Genomic DNA, 19,829 nt, shown 5'->3' with positions numbered 1-19,829 from the left:
CAGCCAGCCTCTTCAATCAGCTGTATGACTTTAGCCACTAACACTAAACCCTTGCTTTCTTCATCTGTAAAAATAGATAACACCTACGTCACAGAATTGTGAAGATGATATGAAACCATTGTACTCTGGTTAAATGACACATAAATAAAAGGTACTACTTTTGTTGCATGCAGTCTACTCCTATCCTCCTCAGACTTTACAGAACACTTGAATTTAAATATCCAGAATCTTTCCATTTCATGCCAAATCAACTCTATGAGAATCAATAGCCCATGGCAAACATATGCTGGGCATTGGGAGAATCACTTATTTTGAATCATGGACAAATTATGTCAACAGCTAACATTTACTGAGTAGTTAACAAGTGCCAAGACCTGTTCCTAGGGTTGTGCAAGACCTATATCATTTATACTCTGTATACCACCACCAAAGGGTATTACTCCTATTTTACAGAGAAGGAAAAGAGAGTGCAGAGAGGTTCAGTGCTACTAAGTGGAAGATCTCAAAATGGAATCATAGGCAGTTTGACTTTATAGCCTTTATAATTTTTTCCTTGACCTTTGGTTTCCCTAAAACCAAATGTGCTTTCACTTCCTATTTCCACCTCTGTGTAAAACTAATGAGCCTGGGTTATATAATTCTTCCTCCCCAAATTTTGAAAGACAAGAGTATAAAGTCTCTGACCAGTCAGACTAGCATACTGTTCATTCAAATATCTTAGAATTTGACACAGAAGTCCAACCTGGGGGATCCCTGGGTGGCTCAGCGGTTTAGCGCCTGCTTTCAGCCCCCGGCGTGATCCTGGAGTCCCGGGATCGAGTCCCACATGGGGCTTCCTGCATAAAACTTGCTTCTCCTCTATCTGTGTCTGCCTCTCTCTATCTGTATCTCTCATGAATAAATAAAATCTTTTAAAAAATAATTATTTGTATTTCTTTGGTGTTGGTTGTTGTTTCTCCTCTCATTCATGGTTTAATTTATTTGAGTCCTTTCTCTTTTCTTCTTGAATTGTCTGGCTGGAGGTTTATAAATTTTATTGGTTCTTTTCAAAGAACCAGCTCCTGATTTTTATAATCTGTTCTATTGTTTTTTTACTTTCCATTTCATTTATTTCTGTTCAATCTTTATTATTTCTTTCTTTCTGCTAGTTTTAGGTTTTGTTGTTCTTTTCCTAGCTCCTTCAGGGGTGAAGTTAGGCTGTTTGATATTTTTCTTGCTTCTTGAGGTAGGCTTGTGTTGCTATAAACTTCCCTCTTGGAACAACTTTTACTGCATCCCAGAGGTTTTGGCTATTGTGTTATTTTCATTTGTTTCCATGTATTTTTTAATAGCTTCTTTTAATTCCCGTTGGATTCATTCATTGCTTAGTATCATGTTATTTATCCTCCATGTATTTATGGTCTTTCCAGATTTTTTTCTTATGACTGACTTCTAGTATCATAGTGTCATGGTCAGAAAAGATACATAACATGACTTTGATCTTAAATTTGTTGAGGTTTGTTTTGTGGGCTAATATGTGATCTATTCTGACAAATGTTCCATGTGCTCTTGAAAGGAATGTGTCTTCTGCTGCTTTAGGATGGAATGTTCTGATATATCTGTTAAAGCCATCTGGTCCTGTGTGTCATTTAAAGCTATTGTTTCCTTCTTGATTTTGTTTAGATGATCTGTACTTTGATGTAAGTGAGGTGTTAAGGTCCCCTACTATTATTATATTATTGATTAGTTCCTTTATGTGTGTTATTAACTATTTTATGAATTTGGGTGCTCCTATATTGGGTGCATAAATATTTACAATTGTCATTCTTTTTGGATTATCCTTTATAAGATAGTGTCCTTCTTTGTTTCTTTCTTAGTCTCTGTTTTAAAGTCTACTTTGGGGCAGCCTGGGTGGTTCAGTGGTTTAGTGCTGCCTTTGGCCCGGGGCATGATCCTGGAGACCTGGGATTGAGTTCCATGTCAGGCTTCCTGCATGGGGCCTGCTTCTCCCTCTGCCTGTCTCTACCTCTCTCTGTTTATCATGAATAAATAAAATCTTAAAAAAAAAAAAGTCTAGTCTGATATAAATATTGCTACTCCAGCTTTCTTTTGAAATCTCTTCACATGATAGATGTTTCTCCATCCCCTCACTTTCAATCTGGAGGTGTCTTTAAGTCTGAAATGAGTCTCTTGTAAGCAGTATATAGATGAGTATCAGTTTTTTTATTCACTGTCACCTTATGTATTTTGATTGGAGCATTTAGTCCATTTACATCCAAGGTAATTATTGAGAAGCACCTGGGTGGCTCAATCAGCCAGATCTGCGTTTGGCTCAGGTCATAATCCCAGGGTCCAGGGACTGAGCCCCACATCAGGCTCCCTGATCAGCAGGGGTCTGCTTCACCCTCTTCCTCTATGCACTCACTCTTTCTCTCTCAAGTAAATAAATAAAATCTTAAAATATAAAACAAACCAAAATAATTATTGATATATACTTACTGTTGTTTTATTATTTGTTTTGTGATTGTTTCTTAATATTTTCTCTGATTTTTCTGTTTCATGAGTTGCTTATTTTCTTTAGTGATATATTTGGATCTCTTTCTCTTTATTCTTCATGTTTATTAGTGGGTTTTGATATATGCTTATCATTAGGTTTGAATATAACCTCTTCTGCATATAGCAATCTATATTAAGTTGATGGTCATTTAGGTTTGAACTCATTCTTTACTCTTCCCTGCACTTTAGGTTTATGTTTTCATACTTTCTGTACTTTTATTTTGTGGGTTTCATGACTGATTTTTTTTAAAGAAGTATTTATTTTTATAGCTTTTGTGTTTCCTACTTTTATACTGTCACTTTTTGTGTCCCCTTTACACCCAAAGAGTCCCCTTTAATATTTCTTGCATGGCTGGATGGACCTAGAGTATATTATGCTAAGTAAAGTAAGTCAGTCAGAGAAAGACAAATACTATATAACTTTACTCATGTGGAATTTCTGTAACAAAACAGATGACCATAGGGGAAGGGAAGGAAAAATAAGAGAAAAACTGAGAGGGAGGCAAACCATAAGAGACTCTATAGTTAAGAGACAAACTGAGGGTGGCTAGAGGGGAGATTGGGGGGGGGGATGGGCTAAATGGGTGATGGGTATTAAACAGAGTACTTGCTGGGATGAGCAGTGGGTGCTATATGTAAGTGATCAATCACTAAATTCTACTCCTGAAACTAATATTACAGTATATGGTAACTTGAATTTAAATAAAATTAAAACCATATTTCTTGCATGGCTGATTTAGTGATCACAACCTCTTTTATTTTTCATTTGTTTGGGAAACTCTATCTCTCTTTCTGTTCTGTATGATAGCCTTGATGGCTATTCTTGGCTGTAGGCTTTTCCCATTCAGCACTTGGAATATATTATGCCACTCTCTTTTGGCTCTTAAAGTTTCTGCTGAAAAATACCCCACTAGTCTTATGTGTTTTCCTTTTGAGTTACTGTCTTCTTTTATCTTGCTGCTTTTAAAATGTTTTATCACTGTATTTTGCCAATTTGATTATGTCTTGGTGAGGATCTGCTTTTGTTCATTTTGATAGTAGTTCTCTGTGTCTCTTGGATCTGGATGTCTGTCTCCTTCCCTAGATGAGGGATGTTTACAGCCATTATTTCTTCAAATAAATCTTCTGCCCCTTTTTGGTCTCTCTTCTTCCAGGACTCCTATAATACAAATGTTGTTACAAATGGAGTCACTGAGTTCCCTAAGTCTGTTTTCATTTTGCATAATTCTTTTTTCTCTTTCAGTTGGCTTGATTAATTTCCATTACTCTGTCTTCTAAGTCACTAATTCATTCCTCTGCTTCTTCCGTTGTGCTGTTCATTTCATCAAGTGTGCTCTTCAATTATTGAGCCTTTTATTTCTGCTATATTATTCCTTACCTCCGTGTTAAGGGTCTCACTCATGTCTTCAACTCTCTTCTCAAGTCTGGTGAGTATCCTTATGATCGTTACTGCAAATTCTCTATCAGGTATATTACTTATACATGTTTCACTTAGATCTCTGGCTGCGGCGTTGTCCTGTTCTTTCATTTGGGATAAATTTCTCTGTCCTCTGATTTTGTTTAAGGCTCTGTGTCTGTTTCTGTGTCGTGAAAGTCAGCTATAATCTCCTGCTCTTGAGGATAATGGCCTTATGAAGAAGAGGTCTTGTAGTGCCTTGCTGTGCAGTGTCCCCTATTGCTTAGATTCTGGCATTCTTGGAATTGTCTCCAATGTGTGCTGCTTGTGCTCTGCTTTTGTGTCCTGGGGGCTTTATCCTTGTGGCCAGTTGTCTGCGGAGTCTCCCTTTGCTGTGGGCAGTGTTTGTTTATTGGCCTGAACGCAGTGCATTTTATCTAGGTATGCACTGTCTGCTTGTGAATTGAGTGAGACCTGTCACTTCCACTAGTAAAAGGCTCTACAAAAACTTTCATATCAGGAGATTGATGTGAGCAGGGGTTTGGACCTGTCTTCTGGGGGAAGGGGTGACATGTTGTGGCTAAGGCAAGACTGGGAGGGGCTGTTCCACTAGAACATGGGGGTGGGGCTTGGTGTAAGCAAGTTAGGGAGCGAGTGTTGGTGCTGTGCTGGTTCCTGCAGATGGCCTGAGCTTATGCTGAAGGCAGGGAAGGGAAATAATGCGTGCCAGTTCCTTATTTCCTGGAAGGCTGTCTGTGAATGCTCTCTCTCTGGGGTGAGCTCCAAGAGATGAGCAAATAACCTCCCCACTCTATGCCCTGGGTGTTCTTCAGATTGTTTCCTCACTGCAGGTCCACAGGTTGTTTGCTTGCCTTCTCCTCAAGAGTAGTCCCAATGCCCTCTAAGGTCTCCCAGAGCCAAGCAGGCTGACCCTTAAAACACTAGGCTTTAAGCCCCACTGTTTGCAGGAACTACAAAATTTGGACCCTCTTGCTTTCCAAGCCAATTACAATGGTGATTTGTTTGCCCCATGAGCTCTCCTATGTGCTCATCTGCCTCTTACTCCATGACTGTGGCTCCCTCCCTATCACAGCAGCCATGCTCCCTTTCTCTTCCAGCCTGTGTATCCACACTTCTTACCTTCTTTGATGTGCCCTCTTCTCTAACTTTAGTTGTGAAGTTTGTTTTGGCAGTATTCAGATTGATTTCTGGGGCATTTAGGATGATTTGATAGTTATCTAGTTATATTCATGGGATGAGGCAAGCCCAGTGTCCTACTCTGTTGCCAACTCCTCCTCTAGCCTTTCTACAGGAACTATTTTATTCACTGGAAAATATTCTAGTCTTGTGTGTGTGTGTGTGTGTGTTTGCTATTTTCTATTCATTTTAAAAAGCTTAACAAGGCAACACATGTCTGTAATTTTTATAATAAAACAACTACTAAAAGGCATATAATGAATATAACAATCCCTTGATTTACCTCTGATTGTTGCTGCCCAGAAATAATCTCTTTCAATTCCTTTTGGTTTTTTGTATTTTCAGTATGACCTATTGACTTTCACCTATTGATTTGTGGAAAAAGGGCACTTCTCTCTCTCCCTCTTTCTCACTCATACATACACACAGCTGACTCTCACTCTCTCCCCTCCTGCACCTCTATCCTTTCACTAAAATTATATCACAATCACAATTTAGCACTACATCCATTTTCAGTGCTTACATTATTATGACTGCTCAGATATAATTCACCCCTGAGCTATGTATGCACTGTTTCATTTGTTTTGTTGTGACCTTTTTGTTTTCTCTGGAGTTATTACCTGATTTTGTTGTTTACTTCATTTTCAAAAGCCTATGTCTAATTCACCTCCACAATCTCCAAAAGAACCGTGACTCTCCTCCTCCATATGGTCCAACATTTCACATATTTTCTCAGTGACACTGTTGGAAGCATCCTTGGAAACCTCTATTCTCCCACTCAAAACTGGTTGGTTTCTATCTCCTGCATAGTTGATGTTCTAAGGTTTCCCTTTATTATCATCCTGAGGTTTTCCTCTGCCTCTTTGCTATTAGATTTCCTGTTTACTGGATACAAACCTCCTATTCTTCAAGTAACTAAGAAAAAGTACATGGATGAGGAGAAAGGGAAGAGTCTACCCACTGTGAAATGTGTGTACTTTACCCTTAAATTTGCTATTTTCAATGTGGGAATCTCACTATTTATTGGTCTCAACTAAGCCTGAATTCCTATGTCCATAGCTTTTGGGCTAATCTTCCAAGACAGGAGTTGCAGAAGATGAGGAGAGTAAGGTCATTCGACTCTACAAAGTAGGGAGGGCATTGATAGTGTCTAGTTATAATTCAGAACCTTTAAAGGGTCTTCTTGTTTTGACCCACCGCCCTTAGATGTAACCAGTGCATCCAATTCCTAGACTTTCCTTGTGTTCTATGGGGAAAAATCAGTCATCTTTTCTTGGCTTCCAGGCCTGCAGCCACTTGGGTTTCAGCTTTCTCTGGGGTGATAAATAGTTGACAGATCTGTAAGCTTTCCATATTTCAATTTTTTTTTTTTTTATGTTTTGAGGGCATCAGGTCTCATTCTGTGCCCTTTAAGATCTATGGAGTTCTATTGTCATTTTAGTGAGGTTTACATAGGCATGGAGAAAAAAGCATACTATTATCTTTATTTTTAAGAGTTATGCTTTTGCAGTATGTAAATACCACTTAATCAATAGTCTTAGAGGTCACAATAGGAGGTTAATGAAACATACAAAAATCCCCTTAAAATACTGCCCAATCATAATTAAAGTATTCTGGAGTATTAAAGTATTTACCTGTTCTTTAAAAAGTACTCTGAGGAGAATTGTCATAAATCAGTGCACTGCTGGTATTTTAGCAATCCTACGTGCCTATAAAGAGCTTTTTCTGTCAAAGCATTCTCCTATATCTGTCTGCCTATTTAGTCTACTTAATTAGCTAGACCTCAACACTTCTAGCTTGCTTACACTGGGAAATCTTAGAAGAAAACTAATAAAAAGCTCAATAGGAATGAACTCCCTTGTCATGAGCTGCTAGGAGCTCCAAGGGTCTAGCAAAGTTCCTATTTAGCTGTAAACAGCTCAGCATGATCCAGTGGATTTCTCAATTACAGAGTGGAAACTGACCCCACTAAATTGCACCTGGATGCAAGGGGATTATTGTGTCTGGAAAAGCTATAGAATATTGTTTAATTTGGTAGAATCAAAGAAAAGCATGGCTTGCCAGATTTGAATCTGGTGATGAGTAAGTATATTAATGACTCCAGTGCCTTGGGTATCATCCTGCCTTCCAACACTTAACTGTAGGCTACAACCAGTGTTATGTTATGAGATGAGTCAGACTATAAAAATTGAGTTTCAGCCAGTACTTTCTTAAAATTTTTGACATGAAGCACTCTAAGTAATCTACCTAGAAAAACAAATTCCACAAAGATCAGATGACCTATATGCACAAATAAACCAAATGTTGTACCATTAGAATGTGAAAGATTGGCTTTTAAAAAGCAATGAAAAGTGATCTGCTTAAAGAATAAGATAATGCTCCCAAATCTTAATTAAGATCAAAGATAAAATAGAAAATCCCATGATAAATGACCGAGGAGGAGCCACCCTGCCCAGCTCCTCATGGTTTCTGTATCACTATGGATGAGTAAATAGAAACATTTTCCAAAAATCTATTAGTCCCTAAACTGAATGCAATCTCTAAATTATAAACCAGGCAACCAGGCATGATCTAATAACAGGATAAATAAAGGAAAGACATCATCCTGGGAAATCAGGACATCTGGTCACCATGCATATTCCCACACAAGAGCTCCCAGATGGTTAAGTTCAGGTAATCACGATGCTACTAAGTTCCCTCAAGCTTCAAAAACTCTTAAAAATGAGAGGATTCTTTTTTCCTCCCTGAACTCTGATCTTAATATTTGATAGATTTTTTTTTTCCTTTTCCTTGATTCTGACAAGGGTATTATACTACTTGCCAAGAATGATGGCATGGGCCAGCAATTTCCTTACAATGTCCAAATACTACATGGAAACCCTGAAACACCTGCTTTAGAGTACCATCACTGGAAGAATGTGTTCAAATAGAAAGGCATGAGGTAGCAGATCAAGAACACAGTATGACACTGGGAATTATTTTAGAGATACTCAAATCAAGCACAACTCTACTGGCACTTTAATCAAGTGAAAAATGAGTAAATGATAAGATCTGCTTTTAATTATATTCAAGGGTCAACAAGGGTCATTTTATCAGGAGCACAGTTTGCTCAACACCTCAAATAATTTGTATAATCTAAGGGAAAAATATTAATTTACATGAAAGTACTGGCAAGAACTGAGAAACTCAGAAACAAGCTGGTGGTGGTGGGAGGTAGGGTTAGGGCTTAAACGAAAATAGAAAAAAACCCCAAACCAACAACAAAAACCAGTATCACTTTGCTAGCTTTATAATTTCAAAATAAACCCAAAAGTAGTACAAGCTTCTATTTGGAGGCAAGGCTGACTAAAGTCATAGGAGAGTTAAACGGCTATTGATAATAATATGGTCTGCAGAAATATCTTCCAGAAGGAGCCAGGTCTCTTCCTAACACCTCCTTTGGGTAAAGACCACTTTAGAACATCAAAATTTGTTAGTCTAGTAGAATCACATCTGAAGGAAAAGTGTAACTTCTTGAAACACAAGAAGTGACTCTAGTGTAGAGCCAATGAAAGAAAAACACAGATGTTTTCTGGAGATAAAATTATTTTTATCTTTACACTATCAGATTTGTTTTGTAAAAAACACTTGCTCTCTAATTTTCTCAAGTGTCAGAGTTATAACTAGTACAGAGAGATGTTCTTGAATTCTGATCCCAATTGTTTAAATCTCCTGTCCTTCTGAAAGGATCCAAGTAGGGATGAATTTACAAGATTAAAAGATGTTCTGCTTCCATTTAAGAATAAAATATATATAAACAGACATTTGCACGAAATTTTTCAAATTATGACTAAGGATTTTTCCCATAATGTATGAGATATACATTTTTAAAAAGACAGCTATAAATGATCCATTTGACCAGAATCTCCTTCCCAGGCTTTAGCCTTAATCTAAAGCACAAAAGGGATCTAGCAGAGAATGACAACAATCTGCAAACCTCTCATGAAAAACTTTGGATTGCAATGGGCATTGTAGTGGTATCTTTAAGGTTCCCTTGTTGTATAGATTTGATTCACAGAAGGGGGAATGAGTAACATTTACCTAACAATGTAAAGAAATAACAGGCAAGCTTACGCAGGATGGAGAGAATAGAGTTGATGGGGTCTTTCACCACAACTGCAACATGTTTTACAAAGCAATGAACTAGGCACTTACATGTTTATGGTTAACATCTCCTAGCACAGGAAGAGTTTTATCCAAATACATATAAAACTCATCTTCCCTGAATCTAGCTCAGTCTTTAGGTTCCTTTTAGAGAGGAAATAACCCCCATCAGCCTCCGCAAGATTTCTAAAATTAACATTGCTCAGAACAAAGCTATCATTCTATCAACCCCTGCATTTTATGGATGAGTCCTAGGGAGAAGTATCTGTCTAGGCACACAGTGCTAATTATAGGGAACACCAGGATGCAACACCCTGGCACAGACAGCAAACGGCCAACTTCTTCCATTTTGCACTATCCAAAGAACCAGGTTTTGGGTTTTTTTTTTTTTTTAATGATTTTATTTATTTATTTATTCATGAAAGACACAGAGAGACACAGAGAGACGCAGAGACACAGGCAGAAGGAGAAGCAGGCTCCCTGCTGGGCTCCCTGCAGTCTGGCAAGAGATGAAGTAAATAAGTGATCTTATCAACATCAACTTTTACAGACTTATGTTTTAAACTTGTAATTGACTTACTCAAGTTAAAAAATAAGGAATAACAAAATAATTTATATTTGAGGTATAACTAAATCCAAGGGAGACCTGTGGAAATTCCTGGCAGAATTGAGGCCTACTCAACATTTCTTATACTACACCACACCAAATTCTCGAGCACTTGCCTGTTAAGAAATTGATTCCAAAACCTTACTTCTGTCAAAGTCATAGCAACCAGCTGGACCTGACAGCAGGAAGGTCTGCACTGCCCCCTCATGGCCAGGAGCCTCATTGGTAACTCTTCCAATGACAGACCCTTGTGATAAACAGCTTAAGTCAAAGTAAGACTTAGTTAATACATTTGAACATTGACTGTGTCCTCCACAAAAGGACACAGTCCGCATATTCTTCTAAAACATACTGAACATGTGTCCTATCCATTTTATCTGCTTCAGAACTTGATATAAGCAATGTTACCTAGAAAAGGACAAAGCCACATTCTATCCAGACGTCTAAAGAATAGTTTAAAATACCTTGAAGAAAAAAGAAAAAGACCATACAGAAAATCAAGTTTCAAAGAAAATAACATATAGACTGTGTTTTGGTAGTACAAATAACATTCTTCAGACTATGTCAAAATTAACCACAGAAGATTAGAAAATTCAATTTTCTTAATTTAAAATGATTAGATCAAGGGAAGCTTTTAAGATATTCTGCTAAAATCAAAGGCAAAAATACCTAATCCTTTCAGAAGTCCTTTAAGACTTCAAATGAAGAACAAATATGAATAAACTAGATAAAAAGAGAGGAAAACAGTTGAATCAAATTTACATTAAACCATTAGGGTTTCAATAAACAACAAAACAGAAGTTACAAACATGAAAAATGAAAGCTTTTAAGGAATACAAAACATGTTCCAACTCCAACTCTCTAAAGGACATTTGATATCTCTATTCTGGAAAGAACCAGAGTTCCAGAGAGAGAAAATTAAATCCCAGGAGCATATATCACAAACACCTTACCAAATTTTTGGAAGGGATTAGGGGAGAAATTTTTTCTAATCATTGGAGTAGATCTCTTTTATTTTGGATAAAAAGTCAGATAATTAAAGAGTGTTATTTACATGGTTAGCAGGAAAAAAAATTATTTGAGTGCTAACAAAGTACTACCGGTGAACAAGAATTGATTATTAACCCCCCAGAGTAAAATATGTACACTGTGCATAGAAATACATGTTGATATGTATTTATGCAACTATAATACAATTCAATCCCCTGTATTTAGGGTACAATTTTTAGTGTTACTCAGTTAACTTCATTTAGGCAGTAAAAATGGCTAGTGAAAGATGAAGTTCAATCTATCTAATTTCCTGTTCTAGTGATTCTCTATTAGCTCCTGGTGTTCAGTTTTAAAAGACTACATAATCCTACAAAAATATCCCTTGTGAGATATTGGGGACTTGAATTACATTCTTAAATATGCACTCTAGAACTTAAGACCACAAATGTTTAAAAAATATAATTAAAAAAATTTGACTATCATTTCCAAAGTATTATATGATGACATATTGATTACAATTCTACCAGGGGTCTTTTATACTGTTCACTCCTTGTAATGTTTGTGTTATTTAAAAAAAAAAATCCTGGCTTTCTCTTGCACAGACACAATGTCAAATAAGAAAACCTATACTATATAACAAACAGAGAAGACAGTAGAAAGTCTTTTCCTCTCACATCTATGCTAGATTCCAACATTAATTACAGTATACAACCATAATTCTGGGCAAACAGACTAATATTATAATGCTCACATTACCATCAGGATTGGTGGTAGATGATGATGATCAGTTAATTTCCCAAAGTCTCTGACTGAATACTGTAGGGTAAAATTCATGTTAAAACAAAATCTAAAAGATGCTTCTTAGCATTCCTAGTAGAAGCTAATGTTAAAGCCATGTTGAGAATCATACATATGCTTACATACATTTAGTTATTTAACAGTATAATAAGCCATCCAGGTCTATCATAGCATGACACAGTAGTCATGACACCACAGGAGGTCTCACGGCAGTCTCAACAGAGACCGATACATCACTGTGTGGGTCCCATTGACAGGACGGTGAAGATTACATGTGAACAGGACACGTGAAGACACATGTTTCTCCCCAAAGCTACAGCTTTAAAAAAAAAATACCGAAGGGGAAAGAGCTATATTTGAAGATGTTCTGGCTAGAAAATTTGTTAACGCTAATAACCACAGTGGGTTACATCCCACTGTGTCATGATCTAAGGGGGCGGCGGGTGGCTAGAAAGCCAACATGTTTCTTAAAGTCACATTAAGGTATTCTGCACGCTCCCCCCCCCCATTCCTCACCCTTTCCATACTTTGAAAGGAACCTGATATTGCCAAAGGCTTTCAGTAATATAAATGCCATAGAAGGGGACCGGGAAGGTGAAAGGTGGGAGGTTGTGAAAGCCTAATGTCACTCTCCGGGAGTCTGGATATACGACTTGTGAAAAGACTGAAAGGACACGGAGATCTACCTTCTGAGGCTTTTTCTGTGCGTTATCATACCACCGAAATCTCCATCATAATCATCTACATCTCCAGCCTTAGAGTTCTATGATCCTATGATTCTATGATTCCATTTTTAAACCTGTGGAGTGGGAGTGTTTCTGAGTACCCTGCTCACACAGATGGTGGTGGGAAGAATCTCAAGAATATGCTGCATGTAGTAAATGCCCATTTCACTACGTAATCACTCCCTTCATATTTCATATGAACAGAGATAATATCATCCTACAGACAATCACAAAAAGACAAGCAATTAATGGCAGCACAGCCAGCACACGTGTAAGAAAAATGAAAGAAGAAAATCTTCCCGATTACATATACCTCAGGCTAATGACTCCGTACAAGGCAAGAAGGTAGTTTAGTAAGACCAGGTTGCTATTGTACCTCAGCTCCATATACTGTGGGCAGAGCAGGGAAGGGGAAGCAAGGGGACTAACTGAATGCTAAAATCATACACAATGTCTCTGTATTCCTGATGTTCTAAAAATACACTGCACTGGCAAATCATCTGTCAAGGCAACCTTTCTGAGACTAAAAACACGATCGATGTGCCAACCAACACTTTCTCACAGTCATCTCATTTTGAGCATTGCCTCACCTTCTCTCTTCCACAAATGGGCTCTTTACAAAACTGACCCATGCAGCCACAATCTTCCTATCTGGAGTTCAGATACCACCCCTGTCAACTGATCTCACCTGATTCTCTTAGAACCATTTTATACACCTTACTCTCCCATTCTGTCACTGCACATTCGACACTGGCAAAGACTATCAAATTGTCAATGCAGTTTAACGTGGTATTTCTTTACCTTGGTATCCTTAGCTGAAAACTCTGAGGAGTTAGAAATTTTCATAGACTTTGACCGGTGGGACTGCCGCCGGATAGAATCCTCCCGGGAGTATTTCACGGAACCTGAGGTCCTCACCCGCACCTTGCTGGTACTCTGAACACTGTTCACGCCAATCATGTTGCAGGTTGACGGGAAGGAGGTTGGGAGAAATAGAAAGGCACTTTCCAACCGCTGAAAGGCTCTATGCTGAAGGAACTCCGTCGGGTTGTGCCTGAGCAGCTCCGAGAGCCGAGATCTGCGTTAGCTTAAGAAACACCAGGCTGCCTCCCCCAGCATCTTCAACAACCCTGTTTGCAGCGAGTCTGATTGTTCCAGGCACGGCTCACGTCACTGGCTGCGAAGAGGAAAAAAATGCAATCCCACCCCTGCTACTCGCCTCTCTTTTACACACACACACACACACACACACACACACACACGCACGCGCATGCACGCTCCATATTCACACGCTGGAACAAATGGCAACTGGCCAGGCAAGCTATTCATTAACATTCCAAATAGCAACACCGTTTCTCTTGTGATATTGTGCAGCAAGCTCATTAATGTCAACAACAAAATAAAGATAGCACAAATAAAAGTCTCAAGTAACCTGCTAGGCACCATGTGGGGTGGGAACAGAGATAAATCTCCAAAAGGAGGGGGGAATAAGGATGGAAATCAAAAGGCTCATGAGTTACAGGCTAGGAAAAGGGTGGTAGCCACAAAGGCATCTCCAAAGATCATTTATTTTCCTCTTTCTCCAGGCCACAGATTATTTAACAGTCATTTAAATTGTAGAGTCTTCTGAAGAATTAAATGTTTATTATGACCTTAGAGTACTTAGTCATATATTTAGACAGGAATTGTGTCACATTTTATGAAAAATCCAGAATAAAAAAAGGTTATGCTACCTTCCTATCACACTAAAAAGTCAGTCCGCATGTTAATTTTAAATATGGTTTAGAATAAGAGCAATAAAACCAATTCCAATCAATAAAAAGAAGTAAGTTTTTCCAATAGCTGTAAATGCTTGTCAGTGTAAATGGCACATACAACCTTCTGAGTAAGAATTACAAATTGGGAGTTTATTAGAAGACCAAATAATTTCCGTTCCTGACACACAGAGTCAGTTTCGAGTATAACACACTCAGGAATACAATGTCTCACTTATTTGGCCTCTCAGGAGTAGAAAGATAACCTCCAGATAAAAGAAGCTTTAGTATTAATACAAATTTAAAAATTTTTAAATAGTTTGTAAAATGCCAATCTAGGAAGAGAGTGAGGCCTCAATTGATCCAATCCTCAAAGTCTGAACTCTCCCTCGATGACTCAGGATTATAAATTTTGTACGGTACATGGTAAAGCAAAGAACTTAACCACCACTTAAGAACACCAATGGTGTTCAGGCCATTTTATCCACTGTCAATCAGCCCAGGCAAAGTGATATTTGGACTTGGGGTTTTGTTTCACCCTCAGGTCAGGGGCTTCCTCCCACCCTCCTCTAGACTCCTTTACTTTCCATCTTTTATCTCTGAAGGCACTTGATACTTCAACTCTGTTATAAACAAAAAAAAAAAAAAGAAAAGAAAAGAAAAAGAAATTTATTTTTGATAGAATTTTGTCTAAAATAATAATAGATGATAGCTTTTTAGAAGATCTTGGGGATCTCCTCTAAGAATCCATTTCAGAGTCTATAACATTTTTTTTGGTTACTATGTGGTTGATTTTTCCTCTTTTCTCAGGTAATCTTAAGCAATTGCATAACTGTTCTTTAAGTTAAAGAATAAAAACAAAAACAAAAATGCAGCAGCTTTACATATTACAAAGCATGTTCCAAAGACATAAAAAGAAATGATAAAGTTGATCATTTAAAATATGCATAATTCAGATTTAAAATATGCATGATGTTTATATAGGAACATATCTTCATTTAACACAAGTAAGCCTGAGGTAGAACCCATGAAGGAACTAACAGCAGAGGCAAGATAAAAATTCAAAAAGTACTTTGTAAAAGACAAAAGCCCCTGCCTCAGCATGGTTATAAAACAGAGCACTGGTTTAAAAGAAATATGTCTTTTGGATATTTGCTAGTCACTATAATAAGGAGTTAAAACATGTTTCCTGATGAACTGAATTTCCTTTTCTCCACCAAAAAGGTTACATAAAAAGAATGAAAACCACGTGTTAGTATGTACAGAAATGGATTGTGACATACAACTTGATTTCTGTTTAGCAGAAATATTCTCTTTCTACCCACAGACTGCCCAAATGGCACTATTATTCCTGTAATGTCATTATTAATAACAATTTTCATCTGTTAACACTTTATAGAAGCAACATTTGTTATCTCATTTTGATTGCAACTTGGCAATTTTGTGAAGTGGGTTGACGTCACATTACAATCCCTACCATTTTATAGATGAGAGAGGTCAGTTCGGGATCATGCCACCAACCATACAGTCTTCCACAAACTATGGCTGTCTACATTGGCCCCTTCCTTTTTAAGCCTAGAATGAATCTTTCTGCAAGTCAGGGAGGGAAAATTCCTTCCCTTTGCTTCCCCTATATTTTCTGTTCCAAACTTCTATCTGGACAGAGTGAAGAGAACCACTGCAACGCTGCTAGTACTCTACGAATTAACAACAGATGATACCTATCTGAGCATGTCCACCAAGAGGTATGTGGAGAAGCTTGCAGGACCCCTAGCACTCATGACCAGTGGTGTGGCCTCCTCCTACTGACCTAAGCTTAATTCCCACCACTTCCCAAAACACTCTCTCCTTCAGTCAGGACTGTCTCTCCATTCCAGTTTCATGCACTGGACTGTAGCTTTCACTAAACCCGCATATAAAATGCAAGCTCATTTCCTTACTGTAGCTTTCCTGAGTCACTTCCTATTTGGTGTCCTCCCACCTGGAACTCTGTTGCCCCACCCTGATCCTCCACATAGCTGGTTTCTCATCATTCAGGGTTGAGCTCAGCCGCTACTCGTTCCAGGAGACTTTCTCTGTCACCCTTCCTGAAAGAGCCCCAACTCTCCACCCCTCTTGTTCTCTACTGTAACCTCTATCTTCTGGTCTTTTTTTAAATTTGTTTATTTACGATAGTCATACAGAGAGAGAGAGAGGCAGAGACACAGGCAGAGGGAGAAGCAGGCTCCATGCACCGGGAGCCCGACGTGGGATTCGATCCCGGGTCTCCAGGATCGCGCCCTGGGCCAAAAGCAGGTGCCAAACCGCTGCGCCACCCAGGGTTCCCCTCTTCTGGTCTTTATAATGCTCATTGCTGTCTGAAGTCATCGGCCCCTCTGAGCCGACAACAGTACCTGGTAGAGAGCAGGAGTTCAAGGACTGTTTGTCGAATAATTAAACTCCTTAAATACACAATAAGCTTTGCTTCTCTACTGCATTTCATGTTGTTAAACTTTCTAAGAAAATTCATAACTTTTTTCTGAAAAATGCATTTATTTAATACACAATTTATTTCCTAATGGTACAAAAGAGTATGCAGTGAAATTTAAGTTCCCTCCCACACCAGTTTCCCAGTCCTCTGCCCAGAAAAAAGCACTATTGCCAGTTTCCCGTGCACCCCTCCAGAGATAATCCATCCACATACACTGTGAGAGTGTATGCTGTGCTTTTTTTTCTTCTTATGGGCTATAAATGAAAGCAAGGCATATATTCTTTTTGTTTCTTGCTTTTTTCTCTTTTCAATATCTTTCTACATCAACACAAAGCTACCTTATTCTTGTTAATAGCTGCATAGTATTCCAGTGTGGTGAGGTATCATATGTTATCAGAATCGTCTTATTGGACATTTACTTTACAGTCTTTACTATCATAAATAAGGATGTAGTTGCGGGCACCTGGGTGGCTCAGTCAGTTAAGCACCTGCCTTCAGCTTAGGTCATGATCCTAGAGTTCTTGTATTCAGCTCTACATCGGGCACCCTGCTCAGCCCATCTCCCTCTTCCTCTATTGCTCCCCCTGCTTGTGCTCTCTGTGTCAAATAAATAAACAAATAATTAATTTAAAAATCCTTGAAGAAAAAAGAGATGTTGTGAATCTGCCTATAATATTCCACATCTTAAATAATATTTAAACCATATGGTTTTCTAATTGTTTTCTGAACAAGTCTTATTTTCCTTTTCCTACATTTATTTCATATCCCTCATTGTCATCATGATTAGGTATTTATGGGGTTCACAACTAGATTCATTATGAATCACTTCAGAGACTTATTGGATGGTCCTGTCCTGCCCTATCCTGCTCTGAGTGGGCCTGACTGTCCTTAGACTTTAGCCAGCCAGTGCACAGAGAGCCTGCTTGCTATAAAATAAAGGCAGGCCTCCTAGAGAGCACCAGCTATTTAGAAGTTAAAATAACTTTACATAAAAGCTTTCATAGAAAATAAAAGTCACTTCCACATGAAATAAAAAGGGTAAGGGAAATTTAATTATACAAATTAATTAACTGGAAGTCTGAAAATTAGCACTTCACCTCCTGATGCTTTCTCTGACTTAGGATACTAAACCCTAAAAGGCTGCTAAAAAGGTGTCCCAGTTAATGGGTAACAGAAAAACTCCCTAAGCCTTTCCACAGGCAGAGTTCCAGAGAAGCTAATCCAATTTAATGCCTTGTTCATGTGTGCCAACTAGATACCAGGTGCTAGGGATATATACAACACCAGTACGAAGCCCCTAACTTTAGGTAGCTCATAGCCCATTGGGGGTAAAAGTCAGAAAAAACAGGAAAGTCTATTACCATAATTATAATGGTAAATACTTTGAAATATCAATGAACTTAAGACTATAGGCCCCCAATGAAATAGAGAAGACAGCATCAATGGTATCTACGTAGACACTTCTTTCCCTTCTAGGAAAATGTCATGGAATCACGAGCAAAAAAAGATAAAGACTGAATTATGAAGAGATAACTGGAGATAAGCCAAAGTGTTATAAATTAGGTATAAATTCTAAATACCCACTGTCCAGAGGTAAAATTATTGACATGATACATAGAAGGGCTGGGGGTGGGGAGAGACGTGTGATCTGGCAGGAGGAAATGAAACCAGCTCACTTTATTTTTAGAGCAGAGTGGTGGATGTAACATTCACTTAATATAAAAAGTTCTCGAGGCTTTCCCTCGGTTCTTTAGAACATATTGTCTTTTTTAAAAGAGAGTAAAGTGACAGAATGTTCATCTGGGAGTCAGGTGCTCACTGAGCCTCTCTGGCCATGACTATCATGTGGCCCCACATATTTAATACTGGTGCTAGTGTTCCTGTCATAAAGGTGCTAATGAGTGGTTGTCTTCTAGGTCATTCATTTGCATTTCAGCTCATTGGTAGAGAGCTACAAGGGACCTTAGAAATAATCACCTTCGATCTCTTCACTTCACCAGTGAAGGCTTCTGAGACCCAGAAATATGAAGTGACTTGTTTAGGATCTCCTAACTAATAAGTGACAGAACTGAGACTTGTGTCCAGGTTTCCTAATTTCTAACAGAGGCTGTTTTTTCTCCTGTGTTGTTTGCTTCTTGAAAGCTAAGGATTCTAGGGCCACACATTTTTTCAGATTGCATTAAGGCTTAAAATGGTTACCCGGAAATGGAAACTTCACTACAGGAAGATTGACTCTAAAAGTAAAATGGATGCCAGCCACTCATACAATAACTGCAGGGAAGAACTGAAAAATCAACTCCACCAATAGCTTAGGAACTAGTGTTAGGGTCCAAGAAAATGTGTGAGAGCCTCCTGTTCCCGATGGGGCAAGAATGAGGTATGCATGCTCCCATTCTCTGGGTCCTATTCCTTTCCATACAGCAACATGATCGCAAAATTAGTTAATCTTCTAGAGGACAATGTCTACTTTATTGTGACTGCTGAGAGTACATAAAAACAACAAATGATTTTAAGTAATAAAATAGATACATTAGATAAAAACTTATTCCCTGCTTTATTTTCCTGTCTTCTTTCAGGCTTTCCTGAAATAATACTGATACTTTTCCAATCTGGGGACCCATTTGGAACCCCAGCAAATGGTGACAGCCTAGATTCTTCTAGAGCTCTACACCCCAGGACTCAATCCTGATCCACAGGTGGTCCGACCACACAAGGCCTCGTGCAGGCTCACCTGCCTGACATCTGTGCTGACAGTTTGAACTTGAGCTCTATTGCCATGTGTCACCAATCTACTACTTTAATGGACCAGACACACCCTCCACTAACAGACACTGAACCTACTCTCTGGTCCCTCTATCCTTCAGTCTCAGCCTAACAAGCAAGTTTCACAGTCTCTTTCCTTTGTCCACTGTCCCTTTTCCTAAAGGTCTGACCATGCTTATCTTTACATATCTCAGCCCTGCACAAAAGTGAAAAGTTCTGTCTAGCTGTGGGGCTACAGGTTTCTTTGGGTCATAATTCATCATCTAAAAAGTCTAATTTTAAGGAATAACCAATTGTCTTCTGCAATTGGCAGTTTGAAGTCAAAATCCCTATGACTTGTTCAACCTATGAAGGCACACTGCCTCACTCTAGCAGCCCTCAATCTTGCCTCTATTATCACATGCTTTAGTTCCATCTGTTCCTCATACAAAGCAACAGGATGGGGAAAAAA

At 38.5% G+C, this 19,829-nt stretch overlaps 1 protein-coding gene across 11 annotated transcripts in view; it reads right to left on the bottom strand.

Annotated features, from left to right (window-relative positions):
* Positions 1-19,829, bottom strand: part of PSD3 (pleckstrin and Sec7 domain containing 3) — a 577,886-nt gene that overhangs the window by 215,707 nt on the left and 342,350 nt on the right. Inside the window, exon 1 of one of the 11 annotated variants that reach the window (XM_055334854.1) lies at positions 13,193-13,508. The exons of the other annotated variants lie outside the window; for them this stretch is intronic. Coding sequence (XP_055190829.1) covers positions 13,193-13,351 — 159 coding nt within the window. The 5' untranslated portion in view covers positions 13,352-13,508. Of the gene's footprint in view, positions 1-13,192; positions 13,509-19,829 lie in introns of those variants that run through there. 11 annotated transcript variants of the gene reach the window in all.

This window comes from Nyctereutes procyonoides, unplaced genomic scaffold (genome assembly GCF_905146905.1).
Source record: "Nyctereutes procyonoides isolate TBG_1078 unplaced genomic scaffold, NYPRO_anot_genome, whole genome shotgun sequence".
NCBI classification, from domain to species: Eukaryota; Metazoa; Chordata; class Mammalia; order Carnivora; family Canidae; genus Nyctereutes; species Nyctereutes procyonoides.
This window is presented reverse-complemented; position numbering and strand designations above follow the sequence as displayed.